The sequence below is a fragment of the Mustela erminea genome, chromosome 5, assembly GCF_009829155.1.
Source record: "Mustela erminea isolate mMusErm1 chromosome 5, mMusErm1.Pri, whole genome shotgun sequence".
Classification (NCBI taxonomy): Eukaryota; Metazoa; Chordata; class Mammalia; order Carnivora; family Mustelidae; genus Mustela; species Mustela erminea.
In genome coordinates this window covers 87,582,132-87,604,619 of record NC_045618.1, presented here as the reverse complement: position 1 = coordinate 87,604,619, position 22,488 = coordinate 87,582,132, and the positions used below count along the sequence as shown (strand labels likewise).

Here is a 22,488-nt window from a genome sequence, read left to right as displayed (position 1 = left end):
TTGTACCCATTTGAAACATGTTTTATTTATCTTACTAGGCAAAAATGTGTATTAGCTCAACTCTAGATCACCTATTTGAAGATAGGTTCTGAAGTGAAGAAGTAAATAAAATCTAAGCAGCTGTGTTGCAATTTCACTTTTTAGTCCTTACTTTCATGATCCTTATGATTCATTCCAAAAAGTTAACTATACAAGGGAACTTACCAGAGAAAATGCAGAATGCAGATTCTTAGGTTTAGAGAATTTCTTTTCTTAGTCTGCATCCTTTACTTTCCACTTCATTAGAATTTCTCAAGTTTTGGGTTAGGCTTCAATTCCAATAATCCTACATTAATCCTCTAGTAGAGAGGAATGCCATAGAAAATTAACACCATATTTCTTTTTTGTTTCAAAGTGAGACTTTCCCTAAAGATAAAGGTGTAATTTCAACTCTTCAGCTTTTATAAAGAAATGGATATAATACTTATCTATCAAATATGACAGGTATCTCTCCCTCTCTCTATATATAATAAAAGTAGCTCTAAAGAAATCTACTTTATGTACTCAATGGATGAGAAAGGTGATCCACTATACAAATATATAATGGAATTAAATTTTTTATAAAATACATACTTATTTGATAGTGTGTAAGAAGACTTGTATTTCATAAGTTAAATATGCATTTAATTTAAAAATGTGTTATGATTTACAAATCCAGAATATTAAATTCTTAAAAAGCAGATTATGTGCTTAAGAATAAAAACTAAGCATGTTAGATGCTGTACATCTTACAATGACTGCTTAGGAGTCATCTGAATCCATCTTCCACATATATATGACAATATCTAACTGGATCTAGATTTGGAAGGTGCTTTCTAGAGCTGATTGAGAAATGATTTGTACATAAACTATCTTCAATAGGGGTGCCTGGGTGGCTTGGTCATTAAGCTTCTGCCTTTAGCTCAGGTCATGATCCCAGAATCCTGGGATTGAGCCCCGCATCAGGCTCCCTATTTGGCGGGAAGCCTGCTTTCCCTCTCCTAGTTCTTTGGCTTGAATTCCCTCTCTCTCTGTGTCTCTGTCAAATAAATAAATAAAATCTTTAAAGAAACAAAAACAAAAACAAATCATCCCAGATAAATTATTTGACTCATTATGTGCTGAGGTATATATGATATTTTACAGAACTTTTAAATCTCGAACACAAAATAAATTTTGAAGAGCAATTTCCAGAAGTTTTAAATCCTCCCATTTATTAATAATATTAATAAAGTCAATTTTCAACTTTATATTAGTGATTTATACCTTATGCTGAGTTGAGAATTGTGAAACTTATTCTTTGATTTAATCAGCATTTATCAAGTGTTCAGACATCTGTACTATTGTCGTGCTACTTAAAGTCCAACCAAGAATTTATTAAAAAAAAAAAAAAAACCACAGGTAAAATTGGCAAAAAGCAGAGTAATTTTAGTGAAAAGGCAATATAATTTTAATACCTTTTGTATTTGACTATGTAAGGATAATTTACCACAATTTGTTTTCATTATGGTTAAAATCAGATTCCAGAGCCAGCAACAAAACTACAAAGTTTAGTGATATCTTTTGATGAAAAGAAGGCAGTTTGTTTTTTTTTAACCAAGAAACTGTGGAAATGCTCTGTTCCCCTTCCCAGCACTCAGAGTCATCTACCCTGTTTTATAATTCAACCTGCAAACAGATTAAGCAGCTGAGTTTGTGGAAAGTATGTTTGCTCTACGCGAAGAAACCCTGCGTGACACTATGGTGACTCCCCTGACACCTCGAAGGGAGCTACAGACAGTCCTCATCAGCAGGGAAACCAGGCTGAGAATTCACAATTTCTTTGTGACCTCAACTTCTTCATAGAAATCAGTATTTGACCAAGAGGCAGGAAAGACCTTCTTGTTAGCTTACATATACTCCTCCTCCTCCTTTTTTTTCCCCTGTTAATACCTCTCAGAAGCTTGGGATACCCTATATTTCAAAAGGAAATGCTTTATGCTGATCTTTGATGTTTTAATTATGCAATTAGAAATGAGAACGCAAGTAAATTTTAAGTAACTGATTTTTTTAAAGTATGAAAAGAAAGAAAATTTTATTTTTTTATTTTTATTTTTTAAAAGATTTTATTTATTTGACAGAGAGAGACACAGTGAGAGAGGGAACACAAGCAGGGGGAGTGGGAGAGGGAGAAACAGGCTTCCTGCTGAGCAGGGCACCCGATGCAGTACTTGAACTCAGGGCCCTGGGATCATGACCTGAACTGAAAGCAGCCACTTAAGCGACTAGCCATCCGGGCACCTTAAGAAAGAAAATTTTAGATAGTGATATATTCTTTCTTGAACATATGTTTAAAAGTTTAGAATTTTTGTCCTTTGTCTTTTTGTCTGATCTACTTATTATACAGTTACGGTTTATGAGGGATTTGAATCATATCAGTATAAATCTGGCCCATAGTAAAGATGGTTATGTGACCCCCCCAAAAAAATCTAGAAGCTTCTGAGAGCTTCTAACCTTATAAGTCTAGTTGTAAATACTTTTAAGTAATTATGTGTAGCTTAGGTACATTAAGTATAGTCAAATATATTTTTAAAATCCTTCAGAAACCTTGTGTTCTAAGCCACAAGAACCATATCTATAGACAGAAAGACAGATGGGAAATAAAATATATCATAAAGAACAACAGAGTTTTAAATCTCTTGTGATGATAAAAATATCCCTTAATGGATTTGTGTGTCAGTTTTCTCTTTAATAAACAAGGATTATGCATGGTCCTTAGCAGAATCATTAAGAGAAGTTTCTCTTACAAGTTCCTATGCTCTTCACCTGCTCTTTAGTTCCCTCTACTTCCACACGGCTCACCAAAACTAAGTGTATCCAGGATCAGCCAAAGAGCAACCTAAAACCGAAAGGACAATGTGTTCTTCCACAAACATACACATTTTTGAAACACAGGTAACTTAACCTTGCTTAACCCAAGGGAATGGATTTCCACTAGTGAAATTTTAGGCTTTTTGACATCTGGACTAAGAAGCAATTTCTGGACAATGAGGTCTGGCATTCTTCACACTTTCTCCTATCAGTGTTTCTACCTATATATATTGGCTAGCTTATGGATGGTAATTCTGCACCTCTTTCTTTTTCAGGAATACTCCCACAGACTAAAAAATTTTAAGAAATTCATTTGACTCGGGGTGCCTGGGTGGCTCAGTGGGTTAAAGCCTCTGCCTTTGGCTTAGGTCATATCCCAGGGTCCTGGGATCGAGCCCCGTGTCAGGCTCTCTGCTCAGCAGGGAGCCTGCTTCCCTTCCTTTCTCTCTGCCTGCCTCTCTGCCTACTTGTGATCTCTGTCAAATAAATAAATAAAATCTTCAAAAAAAATTCATTTGACTCTAAAAGGAAATAAAATATAAATTTAAAATTCTATAATTACTAGACATAGCATATAGTCTCTCCACCATTACTGAAGATTTCAGATCTTTTAAATGTAATTGAACTTGATGGAAGCTGGTGCATAGAAAAAGGGCTAAAAGCCCAATAGAAAGTCAGACACCACAGGAGTCGTGGTGCCAGTGAGGGAGGCAGGCAGGACTGGCCACAAAAGTCATACTTTTCTACGAAATTCTTTTTTTTTTTTTTTTTTTAAGATTTTATTTATTTATTTGTCGGAGAGAGAGAGCACAAGCATGCAGAGTGGCAGGCAGAGGCAGAGAGAGAAGTAGGCTCCCTGCTGAACAAGGAGCCTGATGTGGGACTCGATCCCAGGACCCTGGGATCATGACCCAAGCCGAGGGCAGCGGCTTAACCAACTGAGCCACCCAGGCGTCCCCTTTTCTATGAAATTCTTGTACTAGCATAGGGTACTGGGTTGGGATAAATTTTTTTTTACCTAGGGCCTATAGCAGATCAGAGCAGATTTGAAATTTTCCTGTGTATTCCTGACCTGACCAGCTTTTACTTTATTCTGTTATCCCATCAACCTTTTAAATTGCTCTAGTTTATGTGTTCATAGTATTTACACAGTACCTACTTTATAGCAGGCATCTTAGTGAATATTTGGAGGCGATATGGATACAAAGATGAAGGGAACACTGTTTATGTCTTGAGAATGCTCAATGATGGGTAATTTTGCAGGAAGTAGACAGGAAAACAGATAAAGCAATTGTAACACCTAGATGATTAAGACCTTTAACAAAGATATGGATTAGGTACTATGAAAAAATAAAAACATAAAGAAACATCACAGAAGTGACATTAAGACTAGATTTTAGTGAGTAACAAAAATTTGGTACTAGAAGGGAGGAATATGCTTTAAGAAGAAGAAATAGCTTGTGTAGAGATACTGTGGTTGGGGTGGTGGGAGGAAATGATACCAGGGAATGGGAGAAGGCCAGATAGGTGATAGGCCTCATATACCCTGCTCAGTTGTTTATGCTTTTGCGTGTAGGGATGAAGGGCCCTGAAAGATTTCAAATAGGAAAGTAATAGAACCTGATTTCATTTTAGAAAACTTCCCTCTGGCGGCAGCGAGTAAAACATACCTGAGAGCTAGAGGCAGATAAACTAGTCTTGTGATTATTTCAGATTAGTTGGAGGATGATGAGGTCCTGAAATGATGCAATTAACAAGTGAGGATGGAATAGAGGAAATCAGGTGATTCTTCAGCAGCACAGAAAAACCAGAGACTCACGGCAAAGTGAATGTGAAAAGTCAGAACGAGTGAGGGAATAAAGATGGTGCTGACGCTGCTGAAGACCATTACTGAGATGGGAGATACAGGAGAATGGCGAGGACTTTATTTTCAGGGGAGGAATCCTTAACAAACATACTATGACAACACAGAGAAGAGAGCGATATTTAACTTTCTAGGAAGTTGAAGAAGCCTTTGCAGAGAAGAGATACTTGAACAAGTCTTGTCAGTTGCATGAGTATGATTATACTAATAATTTATAACATACTGAAAATAAAGTAATTGGCACTGAACTAGGTATCTTACATGGTATCCAGTCTATCACTCATATCAAACCTGCCTGTGAAGGCCGTAATACTGTCTGAATTTTTCAACTGAGGAACTTTTGCTTCCGGGGGTTAAGTAACTTGCCCCAAATCTCACAGGTAATAAGTAGGAAAGCAGGGATTGAAATACGGGTCTGTCTGACTTGACTACAAAGCCTGCCTCTATCCTCTCTGCTGCACTGAATCTCATAGGATGAGTAAGTTTTTCATGAGGGAAAGGGTAAAAGGCTCTAAGCAGAGGAACCCACATATATAAAGGTATTTGGTCTGGAAAAGATAGAGCCCTTCTGAAGAATGGGATATTACAGTGTGGAGTGAAATGGCAAGACAAGGAGGGACGATGCAAGCTGCATTGTTCTAAAAGCATTACATGCTTATCTCATCTAATTCTTACAACATTATGAGTGGGAGTATTACTAGCCATGTATTATTATCTGCAGCAGCACAGTGTTTTTAAAATAAAGTGTACAAGTTCACGTACATATATATTTTGCATCCAGATTCTGAGCTTTTAAACCACTATGAGTTAGCAAAGATATGGGAGCATCCTTACCTATTGTTTACCATGATCATATGTTAGTTTTATAATAAAAATATAATTAGAAATGTGCCACTGAATTTAACAGGAAATTGCTGGTAATCTTAAAAAGAACTGTTTCAGTACAAAAGCTAGCCATAGTGTATTGAGTAGCTCTGGAGTAAATGGAATTGAAAAATTAGATGCTGAATATAGATCAGTTATTCAAGAAATTTAGTTGTGAAAGGAAAAGGACAAATATGCACCTTTATAGTTCACCCTGTAGTTACTGCCTGGAATACTGACATATTACAAAGGACCTTCAAAAATAATTGCTACTAAGAGTAATTTCAGATTATATGGAGAATACTAATACCATCTAACAAAGACTTTTAAGCTGGTTTCCTGGAAGGTTAGCCTCTTAAATGCTATAAAGTAGGTTGATGTCCACATTAACTGCAATGAAGGTACACTGCCCCATTGAGGGCAACTAAAAATATAGCGGACTGAATACAAATAGGAGAGCCTCATCGGATTTCATCTAGGTCTTATTGCTGGAAGTAAGAATAAAAGATTCAACATTCAAATTGAAATTTAACATTTAAATGACATAATTGTTTCACTTAAACTCTGTCCGTTGATTGGTGTCATTCCATTAAAACCTTTTGATCTGCCCATGGTTAAATGTGAAGACTAGGAAAATATAGTAAGTTTCTCAAAAGGTTAAACTTATTCAACTTAAAGCATTATCTGAGGTGATCTTTCTACTTCAATATTGATATACTTCTATAACAATACAAAGTATTTTTAAAATTATTTTTTATAAAACAATAATAATAGTTGATGAGATCTAAAAAATAAAAGCTTGACATTTCCAAAGATTTTACAGAAATTTAATTGGTCTCTGGGAAGCACTGTTTTAGGGAATTTTAGTCAGGTATATAAATTTCAAGAATTACATGTAATGAAAATTTGGATATTTGTCATTATTTGTAGACTTTAAGCAAACAGAGCTAACAGACCCTGACTGTCAAAAGGTACTGATTTGTAATTTACAATGCAATGAGACCTACCTGTGTATCTTAGTGTTTTTAGAATGTTAATGTACACTGTAAGTAACTGGATATAGCTTCTGACTGAACATAAACGTAATCTTTAAACCTATAAAAAATAGAATACTTACTATAAATCATAAATTTCAAGATACCCTGATTATATAAAGATTTTAATATGCATAATTCCTGATCTCTTTTAAAAGGGCTCTTAACTACAGATTTACCTGACCTTGGGATACCATTCAAAATGTAATTTCAGGGACACTGGGGAAATGGTTGAGATGATTTATTTTCAAATAAAAAGTGGTAAGAAGTAAGAATTTTGAAGTTAGCACTACTTCATATTGTGAGACTGAAAAAAATTAAGGAAAAAGTATCTCTTAGGAACTAAAGGTAATTAAGTGTATGAATGGCAAAATGCTGTTAACAACACATGAAGATGGGATTATTTAAAATGACAAGTTCCATTCCATTAAAGTTGCCTTAGGAAATTCTGCTACAGTGTTCAAGTCCCTTAAATTAACAAATTATCTCTTTGTATGATATGCCCTAGGACTGATTGTTTTTTGTAGCTTTATTTAAATTTTAACAAAAATGCAAAGATCATCGAAAATAAAGTAATGTAATTATGCACTGTGAAAAGCTGCCCTGAATACTTCAGAAGAACCACACATGCAAATTAAGTCCACTGTAACTATTCCATGTGCCTAGAGGTCTCAGACTGCAAAATCACAGATGATCTCAACTCAAGCAGGATTATCACAAAGCTAAGTGAGTAAAGTTGGTTACTTGACTGCCTCTTCCCCTTGCCAAAACTTTACCTACTACCTATGAAAGGATTTTAATGGTATGGCCTCCAGGAACTAATAAAGATCAGTTATTAAATAAAAGTGGTTTGCTCTCAACAGTAACCACGATTCCCAAGTGAATGACTTTTTTGACCCCCAACTATGGGCACGATAGTCAATCTAAAAAATAAAAAACTCCATTTGGCTCAATCTACTTTTGTCATAACCCATTAACAGCATGAATAATAAATAATCTATTATTTACTGCAAAAAAGGTGTTCTTGTTTTGTTTTGTTTCATGCTTTTGAAACCATGCAAGATCATTTTACTTACTTCTGCACTTTGTCATTGGCTGCTTGTGAGGCCTCCATGGCGTGCTGAAGCTCTAATTCCATGTTTGCTCGATCTGTCAGAGCTTGCTGCAGTTGGGTAGCCAGTTCCTCATTCTCTTGTTGAGTGATGGACACAATGTTCTCTCTACTTTTTAAAGCTTCTTCGTATGTGCTAAGGGTATGGTTAAACTGATCCTTCAGATTTTCTTCTTGGGACAAAGATTTGTGTAAACTGAGAAAAACATAAAAATAAATAATTGAAACATAAATATGCAATATTTATAATCTATTTAACAAAAATCTCCATAAGAAACACCCACTTCTAAAAATCAATGAAGACCCACTTAAGTGGATAAATAAAAATAATTTTTATTATCACAATATTATCCTTGATAATTATTCTATTTCGCTGCTTCTAGGCTGAAAGCTACCCAAATGATTATTGATGTTACCCAAGCAGGCAAGAAGATGCTGCAAGATGTTAAATTAATGACATCAGTGTAAGTATTACATTCAGTTTTCTTTAAAAGGAATAGCAGAGAATTGGAAAAGAAAGCCTCTCTAGGTAAATACAAGAATACGACAAGCTGACTGCGAAGAAGTGAGAAGAGAATGGGCTTTGGTTTAGCAGATCCAGGCTTGCTTCAGCTGAGCACTTAATGAGAATGAATGAGGGCTATACGAGCACTGGTCAGCCCATACACAGATATAAATGAAGTTAAAATCACTAGTCTGACTGCACAGAAATAATACATATTCAGGTACCTTTTCTTTTTGTTAATGAATCTCATGCCAAATATATCCACTCATTAAGTCATACAGAGAAATAGCATATAAATTAAGACTAAATGAATGCAGAAGAAAATGCAGACAAATAGAACCCTAAAATGCTAAAGGTCAAATCTTTGATATGTCATTACACCTACCGCCTGAGGTTATTTTGAAATGGCACCACACACCTCACTCAATTAAATAAAGACATTTTGAAAATATAAATATTTAATAAGGGAAATTTAAAATCCACACAGGAGATGTTCTTTTTTTATTAAATAAAATCATTTCAGTATATGCATACAAAAGAAATGTCGATTGGAGACTTGAAGTAAAACAACCTAACAATATAAAACAGATTGATGATGTGAAAGAAAGTAATATAATTCTGAATGCTTCAAAAAGCTTGTCAGGGAACTTTAGCACTGGCTGAATATCTAGCCTGATACTTTATTTAAAACTGTTCAAACCAAGTAATTATATATTTCTTCTTTCTGTTTAAGTAACCTATAGATCTCTCTAGTGTGCTCACTTTGTGGAAGGTGTCACACAGAAATAAGAAGGACATGAAACAGGGACAGTCAGCACACCAAAAGACATCATTTCAAGATCCAAATTAGTTCTTAGAAAAAAAGACCGCTACTAGACTGCGGCCAGTTGATTACTACGTAAAAATAAGAAAGGTGTTTAGTGCTGTATTTGTAGAGTGCAAAGAAGAATCTTTCTTTGTAGTTTTCACCTTGGTATCTAACCCTTATTTCATTTTTTCTAAGTTCTTTCGACCAATCCATATGCCCAAAGGTTCCCATCTCTTGCCCCTTTTCCGATCCTTTCTATGTTCTTTCACACTTTCTGATTCCTCTTATTCCATGTTCGTTTCCATCAAGCCACCTCTTTGGCTACTTGAAAGATCCAAGAAAGAAAGAAACAAAAAACAAACAAAACAAAAAAGCTTGGGGAAAAAAAGTCTCTTTATGTTCTTTACACTTAAGAGATTATTACTTACATTTTAATTGTTAATTATATTTTAAATTACACAGAGTACACAAATCCAAAGAATTCAGCTTGACAAAATGTAAAGAACAAAATATGTAATAAACCCAGAAGATTCCCCTCTGTTCCCTTTGAGTTAATTCCCCTTTCCCAAAGCAATCACTTATTCAACCTCTATTCAGATTAGTATTGTCTGTTTTTGAACTTTTGGTCTGGCTCATTTTATTTAATAAGGCTTATGAGATTCATCCTACTGTTGCATGTAGTTCACTGCTTTATTGCTATGAAGTATTCTGTTATATAAATATACCACAATTCATTTAATCATTCCACTATTGCTATTAATATTGTTGTATGTTATCTTTTGATGGACCTAAGTACTCATCGCCCCCCCTTCTCTGAAATATAATGGACATAAGTACTCCTTTCTGAAGTAAGAGCTGCTCTATAGGGTGTATGTATGTTCAGATCAAGCAGATGCTGAGCAGAACTTCCCCAAAGTGGTCCTACCGATTTATACTCTCACCAGTAGTATAGGGGAGTCATAATTACTCTACATTCTCCCTTCGAGTATTCTCCCTACTGGTAAACTATAGTCATTCTTACAGGGGTGCAGTGCAATTTCACTCTCTTAATATTGCCTTTCGATGAATATTAAGTTCTTAATGTGAATGAAGTCCAATAAATCATTGTTTCTTTAATGGCAGTGCTTTTTATAACCTATTTAAAAAAATCTTGGCTTAACTCTTCCTTTATGTTTTTCCCTTATGCATTATGGTCTTGTTTAAAGTTCACAGGGGACAGCTTCGTTTGGGAATTCTGCATTTGTCTACCATGTCCATAACACTAATCAGTATACTCTTGCCAATTAAAGAATCAATGACGCGGTTTTTAAAATCTCACCTTTATTAAAACCATGGCATCCATCCCAATTTTAATTTCCTAATCATTCATCACTTTCTGGTTGTCTATCCTTTAATTTTTTTTCAAATTTATATCTCATTTTTCTCTGAGTTGGACCTGTGACTGGGATCCCTAACTCTCAAGCTCAAAACTCTACTCATCATTCAAAATGCCTTGGAAACCTTTAAATACCCATCAAGACTTTCTCAAACAGAAGCAGTAGCTGGAATGATGTTTTAAAACAATAAAACAGATAATGCCACTTAAAATCCTGCAGGGCCATCTCACTGCACTCAGAACAAATCTCTACAAATAACAACAAATTGACTATTTTAACTCAGTAAACCTCACAACAACTTATGAGAGAAGTCCTATCAATATTTTTTTTAATAGATGAGGAAATTGAAGCAAACATAGGGCAGTATTTTAGTTAATCTCACACAGCTAACAGAACCAGAATCTCAACCCACAGTCTTTCTCCTGTGCTGAAAGGTGAAACACTCCTCCCAGCTGGCCATGAACCACAGAGCCCCGTATCATTTGTTCTCTCTTCCTCCTCATCGTCTAGCCAGACATTCAGTTTCTCAAGTACATCAAGCTTTTCCTGCTTGAAGCATTTGTTTGTAATGTCTCTCTCCTCTCCCTGACAAACTTCTCATTCATTTGGTCTCAGCAGGAATACTGCTTTCTCAGATAAAGCTTTTATGACGTTTCAACCTAAATTCTGGTGTTCCTTCTTTGTTATTCTGTCTCAATGACCCTAGTCTTTTTCTTCTTAGAACTTACAATAATTTGTAGTTTTTTTCAGTTTCATCTTGTGATCTACTTCCCAATTTTACACTCTATTTACAAAGGGCAATTTTTAAAAATGGGGACACATTCCTTAGTAACTTCAATAAATCAAAATGCGGATATTTCTAAGGACACTTTCTTATCAGAATAAAGATGAAGCAGAGGGGCTAGATTCCTAGCATATATAAATCTCTACCATTTAAAGTTTATTTTTGTTTTAATACTGTTTTATTTTTCCCTCAGAGTGCTCTTCCCTAGGGCCACCTTGTTTAGCTTCCTTCATAGAGTCAAATCACATTTAACCTCTTTTCAAAGTTATTGATTTTCTGATGCATTTCTAGCAATGGCAGCAGAATTACAGTTTATTGGTCTTAAATGACGTCGTTTTGGAAAATACTTGAATTTTAGTAAGAATAAATGATAAAACAACAGCAGAAAAGAGCCATTAAATCAGTCTCAGAAGTTCCAAAGCCTGTGGCTCATCCAGTATTCACAAAGAATGGCAATTATTTACATTTATCATGAAACTAATGAGGTAATATCTGCAAGGTTTCCACTCACTCTTACAGTTTTCAAGTGATGTAATTATTTTTTAAATTTTTGTTATTATAGAAAGCGAGACTTTGAAGATATTTTTACTTGGTAATTTTTCATATTATAATTCTAATCCAAAGCAAATGAGACCGTACATTGCCTCTTACGCTGCTCACCACATTGAGTCCGACAGCAGGCCAGGGTTGAAAATACCCTTGGATGGGGCACTGTACTAGTAAGCAGCATGTAACAGATTTCCTTTCTGGGGTGGTTTCTTTTTCTTTTCTTTTCTTTTTTTTTTTTAAATTTTATTTTTTCAGTGTTCAAGATTCATTGTTTATGTACCACACCCAGTGCTCCATGCAATACGTGCCCTCCTTAATACCCACCACCAGGTCCTCCAAAGCCCCCCCCCCCCTGGAGTGGTTTCTGTCTTAGTTTCAATTCCCTCAAGTCCGTGGTCGTGACTTTTCTTAGTCCCTGACCCTCTGAACTGCCTCAGCTTAAACTACCTTGGAATTATCAAGCTTATGACCCACTTTTATGTTTTGCTTGCAGATAGTTATGTTCTCCTGAGCTTATCTGCTTTCCTGCTTGCAGAACTTGCTTTCTCTCAATTGTAATGTCACACGTGGATTCAGCTTATTCTTGCAACTAGTACTTTTCCATTTATACCAAGTGTTAATGCTACTTTTCCTGGCTTCCTCTTTTGTCTCCACGATCAGGTATTAACTTAAATCCTTCATGAGTCACTTTACTCAGCATCCTACAATATGCACTCATCTTCTGCTCATTCTTCTTTTATTTACAGTAATTGCTCAATCAATCAAGTGTTTTATATATGTTGCTTTAATTGGATAAATATGTTCAAATTAAAAATTTACAGGTGAGGTACCACTGTATAAACCAACAGTTATTACCTAGGAGTGATCTTGTCCCTCAGGGGCCATTTGCAACATCTGAAGACATTTCTAGTTGTCATGACTTGAGGAGGGGAGTACGACTAGCATTTAGTGGGTAGAGGCCAGAGATGATGCTATGCATCTTCCATTGCAGGAGACAGTCTAATGTGTCAAAAATGCCAAACCTGGAGTACGTGCAAAGATTTTGGCTTTGGACTTTGAAGAAGATTCAAATTTCAGTCCTGTCATTCACTCTGTATGACCTTAGGAAGATACTTTACCTTTCTGAGTATTAATTTCATCAACTCAAGAACAATGAGAAAAATTTCATGGAGTTCACATGAGAACAAAATGACGTGATCTAGCTATGTGAAAATACCTAGCACAACACCTGGTAAAGAACGGGCACTTACCTTGTGTAATTCTTTTTTTTTTTTTTTTTAAGATTTTATTTATTTAATTGACAGAGAGAGAGAGAGGGATCACAAGTAGGCAGAGAGGCAGGCAGAGAGAGACAGGGAAGCAGGCTTCCCGCTGAGCAGAGAGCCAGATGCGGGGTTAGATCCCAGGATCATGACCTGAGCCGAAGGCAGAGGCCCAACCCACAGAGCCACCCAGGTGCCCCTACCTTGAGTAATTTTTAAAAGAAATAATTTATCTCTAATTTTGAATGATATCTTATACAATACTCAGACATTTTACAAATAGTTTGATGAAAAACAACTGCCTGTTTCTACAGGTTTTTCATGAATTGGGAGAAATAACTAGTTTTCTTAACCTTTATCACTTACTGATAACATTCTTAAATCATTCTGAAAAACAAAAAAGAGGCAGGTTTGGCTTGTTTTACCAAATTAAAATAAATAGAGACAAAGCAAGTATGAAAGGCAGAAGTATGTGCTACCCTATCCTAAGTGTACATTTTCTGAGACGATAGTGTCTGTATTTACTTCCTGGTTTACTGCATCAGTTAGTTTGATCTGAATTTCTGACCTGTGATTTGCCTTCTCTCTGAAGAACTTCTTTTAACATTTTCTGCAAACAGGTGCACTGGCGACAAATTCCCTCGATTTTTGTTTATCTGAGAAAGTCTTTATTTTCTTTTACTTTTGAAGGGTAATTTTCTGGGATACAGAATTCTGGGTTGATGTCCCAGGTTTTAGTCTGACATTCAAGGTAGTCCAAAATTCCATTCTACTTTTCAGATTTCATCCTACAAACTCTATCAACATTTTTATTCTCGCCAAATGGAAATATAAATTGTTCTTTGAAAATGCCGTCACACTTTCCCCTTTGCATTATTGCTCACGCTGTTGCCTTCACTTTTCCTTTCCCTCCCCCATCACCACGCTTCAAAATCTAGACTGCAACAGCTGTCACGAAGTTACCCCCCATACCTTCCTGCCCAAGAGGACGCTTCTTCCTCTGAGCTCCCATACCCTTTCTATATTCCTTATATTATATTCATCACTTTCTACTATCCTCTGTAGTTATTATATACTTGTCTTCTTTCCTACTAGGTTCTAATACTATTGAAAGAGGGAATAATGTTTTATTCTTCTTTGTTTCCTTCTAGGGCCTAACTCAGGGGCTTCTCTACAGGAGGCATACAAAAAGTTATTTACTGGATGTTGTTGCTTAAATTCTCTATTTGAACAAGTGGCCTCGAGTATTGTAAAAGGATCACATCAATTTCCTTTCCTTTTCTCTGTATCTTAAGGTATAGCTCCATATGTTCCATAGTTTACCTTTACTCACGCTTCATTCCATTACTTTTTTGGGGATATTTTAAAAATAAACTCTTCGTTTTGAGATCATTGTAGATTCACATGCAGTTGGCAAGAAATACCACAGAAAAATCCCTGTTGTCCTTTACCTACTTTCCCACAATGGTAATATTTTATAAAATTATGGTATAAAAGCACCACCAAGATAGTGACATTGATACAGTAGAGACAAAAAACAGTTACATCACCACAAGGATCCCTCATGTTTCCCCACCACTCCTTCCCCTTCGGAAACGCTAACCTCTAATCTGTTTCCCATTTCTATAATGTTGTTTCAAGAATGTTTTATAAGTGGAAAGGTTGCTTTTGGGACTGTCTTTTTTTATTCAGCATAATTTTCTGGGGATTCATGTATCAAAAATTTTTTGTTGCATGTATCAAAAATTTGGGCATTTTTTTTTGAGGAAATGGTCCATTACTTTAAAGTTGTGCCATTTTTATGTGTGTAGAGTTGTTGACAGTAATCCTTATTTTTATATCTGTAAATTCTATAGTGCTATCCTCTGTTTCATTCCTGATATTGGTGAAGTGTCTTTTTTCTGCTCTTATATGCTTCTTTCTGTTATCTTTATTATTTCTTCCTCCTGCTTATTTTGCATTTATTTTTCTGTTCTCTTTCTAGATTCTTGATGTAGGGGCTTAGATTATTGATTTGATATATTTCCAATTTTCCTTAATGGATTTAGTATTCTCAGCACTAATTTAATTTCATCTCTGCACTGCTTTAGCTGTGTCCCACATATTTTGGTTTGCTGTATTTTTATTTTTACTGACTTCCATGTTTTTAAAAAATTTCCCTTCAAGAGCTTCCCTGTGACCCTGCAATTGCACTACTGGGTATTTACCCCAAAGGTACAGATGTAGTGAAAAGAAGGGCCACCTGTACCCCAATGTTTCTAGCAGCAATGGCCACAGTCGCCAAACTGTGGAAAGAACCAAGATGCCCTTCAACGGACGAATGGATAAGGAAGATGTGGTCCATATACACTATAGAGTATCATGCCTCCATCAGAAAGGATGAATACCCAACTTTTGTAGCAACATGGACGGGACTGGAAGAGATTATGCTGAGTGAAATAAGTCAAGCAGAGAGAATCATTATCATATGGTTCACTTATTTGTGGAGCATAACAAATAGCATGGAGGACAAGGGGAGATGGAGAGGAGAAGGGAGTTGAGGGAAATTGGAAGGGGAGGTGAACCATGAGAGACTATGGACTCTGAAAAACAATCTGAGGGTTTTGAAGGGGTGGGGGGTGGGAGGTTGGGGGAAGGAGGTGGTGGGTATTAGGGAGGGCACAGATTGCATGGAGCACTGGGTGTGGTGCAAAAACAATGAATACTGTTACGCTGAAAAAAAAATTAAAAAATTAAAAAAAATTTCCCTTGAGAATTCCTCTTTGATTCATGGATTATTTAGAAATGCATTGTGTAGTTTTCAAGTGTTTGGAGATCTGTCTTATCTTTCTGTTACCAATATTTGTTCCGATTCTACTGTGGTTAAAGAGCATACACTGTATGATTTTAGTCCTTTTAAGTCAATTGAGGTTGATTTTATGACTTAGAGTATGATCTCTCTTGGTATATGTTTTGTTGGCATTTACAAAGAAATATGTATCCTGCTCTTGTGCAGAATGTCTAAAACTGTTGATTTGATCCTAGTAGTTGATGGTCATGTTGAGTTCTTCTGTATCCCTGGATTTTTTTTTTTTCTGTCTAGTGAGAGGAAGGTGTCAACACCTTCAAACTGTAGTTGTGGGTTTGTCAATTTCTCTTTTCAGTTCCATCAGTTTTTGCTTCACATATTTTCAGTTCTCTTGTTTGGTATAAACATATTTAAGACTGCTATGTATTTTTGGTGGACTCTTTTTATAATTCAATGCCCCTTCCTGATAAATTTTTGTTTTAAAGTCTACTTATAAAATACCAGTATAGCCATTCTTGTTTGCCTTTGAATTGTGTTTTCCTTTCCTTTTCCTTTTCCTTTTACTTTCCTTTTACTATGTTTACCATTACAGAGAAAGCACAAGAAGGGGGAGAGGCAGAGGGAGAGAAAATCAGGCTTCCCAGTAAGCAGGGAGCCTAATGCTGTACTCAATCCCAGGACCTGGAGATCATGACCTGAGCTGAAGACAGACCCTTAACCATGTCAACCACCCAGGCATCCCCCCTTTTGTGTTTTTATCATTTTAATTACATTCTTTTATTTCCACTCAAAGAATTCCATTTTGCATTTCTTGTAAGGTAAGTAATAAACCTGGTAATGAACTCTGTTGTCTTTTTCTTGGGAAAGTCTTTATCCCTCCTTAATTTCTGAAGGAGAGCATATAGAATTCTTTTCAATTCAAGTTATAGAATTCTTGGTTGACATTTATTTTCTTATAATATTTTGAATATGTCATCTCATTCTCTCCTGGCCACAGAAATTTCTGTTGAAAAATCCATCCATAGTTTTATTGGGATTCTTTTGTATATAACTTCTCTCTTTTCTCTTGCTGTTCTTAAAGTTCTTTGTCTTTGACTTTTGACAGTTTAGTTATGTGTCTCCGTGTAGCCCACTTTGGGTTCAACCTAGTTGGGATCATTTGGGCCTCATGGATCTGGATGTCCATTTACTTCCCCAGGGTCAGGAAGTTTTATTATTTATAGTTTTTATTATTTATATGTTATATACAATATATATAATATAGTTTTTATTATTTAAAAATAATTTCTATCTCTTTTTCTTCTTCTGAATTTCCCATAATGTGAATATTTTTTCTTTTCATTGTGTCCTATGATTCCCATAAGCTTTCTTTACTCTTTTCATTTTTTTTTTCTTTTTGCTCCTCTGACTGGGTAATTTCCAACATCCTATCCTCTAGGTCACTGATTTCTTCTTCTTCTTCTTTTTTTAAATGTGTTCTTCCTCATAAGTGAATCTACTTGTGAAACTATTGAATTCTTCAGTTCAGTTATTGTATTTTTCAACTCTAGGATCTCCCTTCTTTCCTTCCTTCCTTTCTCTTCCTTCCTTCCTTATTTCTATCTATCTTTTGTGGTTGCTATTTCCTTGTCCAATTTCTTGTTCTTCTCATGCATTGTTTTCCTAGTTTCATTTAGTTTTCTATGCTTTCTTATAGTTCACTGAACTTCTTTAAGAAGATTATTTTGAACATTTTGCTTGATAGTTCAAAATCTCCACTTCTCTAGGGTCAGTTATTGGAGCTTAATTAGTTTCCTTTGGTGATGTCACATTTACCTGATTTTTTGTGATGCTTGATTCCTTACATTGGTTTTATCCCATTTGAATAATGGGGCTCCTCTTTCAGACTTTACAGGCTTGCTTTGGCAGAGATCTTTATTAGTCAGCTAAGTTTGGGTTCTGGGTGAGTCTGTTGGTAATGTTTTGGGCATGTGGGGTCTGTTATTGCCATCTACTTTTAGGTAACTACTTGAGCTCTGAGGATGGGCATGGAAAGGTAGGTTGTACCATTGGCTGAGACCAGCTGGATAGGACTGCTGCCTTGGTTTCCTACCCAAGTGAGGCTGTTGGGTTGGCTCCATGGTTGCCTGAATTCACTGGTCAGGTTTACCAGATGGTTGGGACTGGGTACTACATTTAGTAGCAGATAAGGCTATGAATTAGCTCCCCAGCCCAGTCAGGGCAGCAGATCGGAACTATATATGTCTTATATAGGGCCTATATAGATCATTTGGGCTCCTTAATCAGGCCTGAGCGTGCATTCAATTCCCTGGTCAGATGAGACTACTGCTTTTGCTCTACAAATGGGGGAAGACATAGGCTGTGCTCTCTGTTCAAGTGCCACTGTGTGCAGGCCTCCTGAATGGGTTACACAGTTTCCCTTGTGCTCTGGTTATGTTCACTGGTTGAACAGACTAAAGGCTGCATTCAGCAGAGCTATAAATTAGATTCCTTGCCTGGGTGCAGCCGTAGAAAGAGCTCTACAACTGGCAAAGCTCTTTATTTTCTTAACTCAAGCTGACCTGCACCCCAAGTTCCCTGGCCATAAAGGGCCACTGGCTTCTCTCTACACTATTAGTTCTGTCTTTTCTTCTCTTGGCTTGCGTGCTGCTGGGATGCACCACTTTCAGGTGTTTTTGCCAGCCCTTCTGGGTCAGGTGGGTCTGGAAGATATTCTCCATAGTCAGTAGCTCTCTGTCTCATCTTCCTTGCTTGGGGAGGAGGACGAAAGGGGCTGCTCTAAGGCTATTCTCAGTTTGGCTATGGATTAACCTCTCTGCCTGTGTATAGCAGGGGGATGTCTCCAAACCCAGTACTGGCTTTGGTTTAGGGTGATCAGTCCCATCCATTTGCTTCTCAGCTCAAATGCTGTTGGGCTACACAGCTTCCAGAAGTTGTTGCCAGCCATTCTGGTCAGGATTGGGGCTGGAAGGGATTCTCTACAGTGGGTGGGGTTGTGATTTCTGCTTGGGTATGGGCAATCTGGACTCTAGGATTGGTATAATTCCTCATTAGAGGATAGGAAACAGGCAGATCTGTACCTCACTGAGTTCTCTGGTCATAATGTGCCCCTGGCTTGGTTCTGTAGATGAGCCAAGGCACTGGTTGGGATTACTATTTGGGCACTGTGGATAGAAACTCAGTCTGCCAACGTCTGTGAGCTGGCTGTTAAAAACCCATCCTCCCGTTTCTGTCAGATTCCCAGTGGCTGTCTCCCAGATAATCTCTGTGGTGTAAGATCAGAGAAGAGGCTCCTACAAAGTGACCTACAATGCTGGGGGAGAGTTGTTGTCTTCCCAGGTTTTCTTTTCCCACTGGAGGAACTGGTGTCTCAGGCGAGACCTCTCTATATGATGCTGTGCTATACTGGGGAAGGGGCAATGCAGCCAATATGTAGCTACTTCAAATCTTCTCACTCAGTCTGTTTTCTTGGTCTTTGAGGTGCAAGGGGGTGCTTCAGCCTCATCCCTGTGTTGTATGATTCTTTCAGTGGTGTCTTATTCTTGAATAGATATTAGCTGTTCCTCTTGTGAAGGAGAGTAGAGAAGGAAATGATCTATGTCACAATCTTGGTGATGGCACTCAATTAAATTTTTTTTTTTTCTAATGGATTTTTAGAGTTAATGGAATGATTGTTACATTTCTAATCAATGAATTCAACAAATACTTAGTGGCCACCAGTTTGTATCATAAAAGGTAGCATCCAGGAGTGTTTCAATAAATATCAATAAATATGTTGATCATACATCAAGTAAAATTCTTGAAAATTTAAGTTCAGAATTAACTGACTTAGTTTATAATAAAGAATTTATTTATTTCTGAAATAACTTTAACAAGTTATTTTATCAAATAAAACCAACTGAGACAACAGAAGTAACAAGTCAGTGGAATCACCTCACTGTCTGATTTACATATTAAATCTCCTCAACCACATTCTTTACTGAATGCATTTCCCTATAATTGTATGTCATTCAGAACTAAGGCCTATTATACCAGAGCATAAGCTGATTTCCTCAAAAATAAGCAAGGAAAGTCAACTATTATTTGCCTGAAGGAGCAAACTGATAGCTGGAAAATCCCAAAGTATCTGGAGATTCAACAACACACCTCTAAATTACACATGTGTCAAAGATGAAGTCTCCAGAGAGTGTGACAAATATTTTGAACTAAATGAAAGTGGAAATACAACTTATCAAAGTTTGTGGGACACAGCAAAAATAGTGCTGAGAGGAAAACTGATAGGACTGAATACATATATTAGAAAAGAAGAAAGATCTAAAATTAGTAACACAAGTTTTACCTTAGGAAATTAGACAAAGAAGAGTAATGTAAATTTAAAGCAAACAGAAGAAAAAAATACAATTTAGGTCAGAAATGAATGCAATTGCAAACGGGAAATCAATAGAGAAAATCATCCATATCAAAAGCTGATTCCTCGAGAACATCAGTGTGTTAGTTTCCCAGGGCTGCCATAACAAATTATCATGAATTGGTGGCTTTAAAAAATGGAAATTTATTGCCGTATTCTGGAGACCAGAAGTTTGAAATTGAGGAGTCAGCAGGACTACAGTCTCTTCAGAGGCTCTATGGAAATTTCTTCCCTTGCCTGTTCTAGCTTCCGACGGCTGTATTTCTTTGCTTATGGCTATATCACTCCAATCTCTTCACAAGGCTTTCTCCTTTGCCTGTCTTTCTCAAAACTCCCTCTGCCACTCTCTGATAAACAGACATCTGATTGTATTTAGGACCACCTTGATTGTATTACGTTCCCCCTTCCAAGTTCCTTTACTTAATCACATCAAAAATTATTAAGGAAAAAAAAAATTGTTAAGGTAACAATTCACAAGACAAAAAAAGGAAATAAAAGGGTATATAGATCAGGAAGTTAGAAATAAAATGTATTTGTTTAGAGATGACATGATTATCTCAAAGACTTATGTATACTTTGAGATATGTAAAAATATCTCAAAGACTTAACAAAAACAAAACACACCAAAACAAACAAACAAACAAACAAACAACCCCCATGGAACTCCTGGAACTAAAGAGCAAGGGTGTAGGGTTACAGGTTAATATAAAGCCAATTGCCTTCCTACAGTAGCAGTGAACAACTTTAGTTTAAAATTAAAACACAATACCATCCCTCCCCTCCGGTGAAATATTTTAGGTATACATCCAACAAAATATGTACAGGATCTATATGAGGAAAATACTGATGAAAGAAATCAAAGACAGCCTAAATAAATGGAGAAATATTCCACATACATGGATAAAAAGACTTAAAATTGCTAAGATGTTAATTTTTGCCAAATTAATCTCTAGAGTCAATGAAATTCCAATCAAAATTCTAGCAAATTATTCTGTATATATTGACAAACTGATGCTAAAGTTTATATGAAGAGACAAAAAATCCAGAATAATCAAGTCAACATAGGAGAACAAAATCAGAGGACTGACTCTACCTAAATGCAAGACTTACTATAAAGTTACAGCAATTAAGACAGCATTATATTGGTAAAAGAACCGACAAATAGATCAAAGGAAGAAAAAGAGAACCCTGAAATAGAGCCACACAAATAAAGTCAACTGATCTTTGACAAAAGAGCAAAAGGCAATTCAATGGAAAACTGACAGCTTTTTTTTTTTTCAACACATGGCACTGGAATTGGATGCCCATATGAGAAAAAAAGTGAATCTAGACAGAGAATTTTCACCCTTCACAGAAAATAACTAAAAATGGATGATAGGCTTAAAAGCAAAACACAAAATACAACTCCTAGAAGATAACACAGAAAAAAACTGAGTTGACCTTGGGTTTGGTGCTGAGCTTTTAGATATAATACCAAAAATATGATCCATAGGGACAATCTGAGTGGCTCAGTAGGTTAAATGTCTGCCTTCAGCTCAGATCATGATCCCAGGGTCCTGGGACTGAGTCCTGCAACAGGCTCCTTGCTCAGCTGGGAACCTGCTTCTCCCTCTGCTAGCTTTTCCCCCAGCTTGTGCACACACTCTCTCTCTTTGACAAATAAAATCTTAAAAAATAATAATAATAAATTAAAAAATGATCCATGAGGAAAGTAGATGTTAGATCTTATTAAAGTTAAAAACTTGTATTAACGCAAGACATGCTGTTAAGAGAATGAAAAATAATCCATAGACTGAGAGAAAATCTTTGCAAATATGTCTGATGAAGGACTAGTATGTAAAACATACAAAGAACACTTAAAACTCAACAATAAATAGACCACTCTATTAAAAAATGGACAAAAGTTCTAAATAGCTATCTCACCAAAGAAGAATTACAGATCATAAATAAACATACAAAAAGATGCTCAACATCACATAATATCAAGGACTTGCAGATTAAAACAATGAGATACAACTATACACACATGGGAATGGTTAAATCCTAAAAAAGTAATACCACCAAATTCTGATATATATACAGAATAGCAGGATTTCTCATTTACTGCTGGTGGAAATGCAAAATGATAGAACCACTCTGAAAGATAATTTGGCAGGTTCTTACAAAGCTGAACATAATCTTACTATTTGATCCAGTGATTGTGCTCCTAAGTATTTACCCTACAGGAACGAAAACCCATGCCTACACAAAAACCTGCATATGAATGT

General features: G+C 36.2%; 1 protein-coding gene across 4 annotated transcripts in view; it reads right to left on the bottom strand.

Annotated features, from left to right (window-relative positions):
• Positions 1-22,488, bottom strand: part of MIPOL1 (mirror-image polydactyly 1) — a 318,781-nt gene that overhangs the window by 38,540 nt on the left and 257,753 nt on the right. For all 4 annotated transcript variants that reach the window (XM_032344073.1, XM_032344071.1, XM_032344072.1 and 1 more), the window contains one exon: positions 7,707-7,937. In XM_032344073.1, the coding sequence (XP_032199964.1) occupies positions 7,707-7,937 (231 nt within the window). The remainder of the gene's footprint in view (positions 1-7,706; positions 7,938-22,488) is intronic.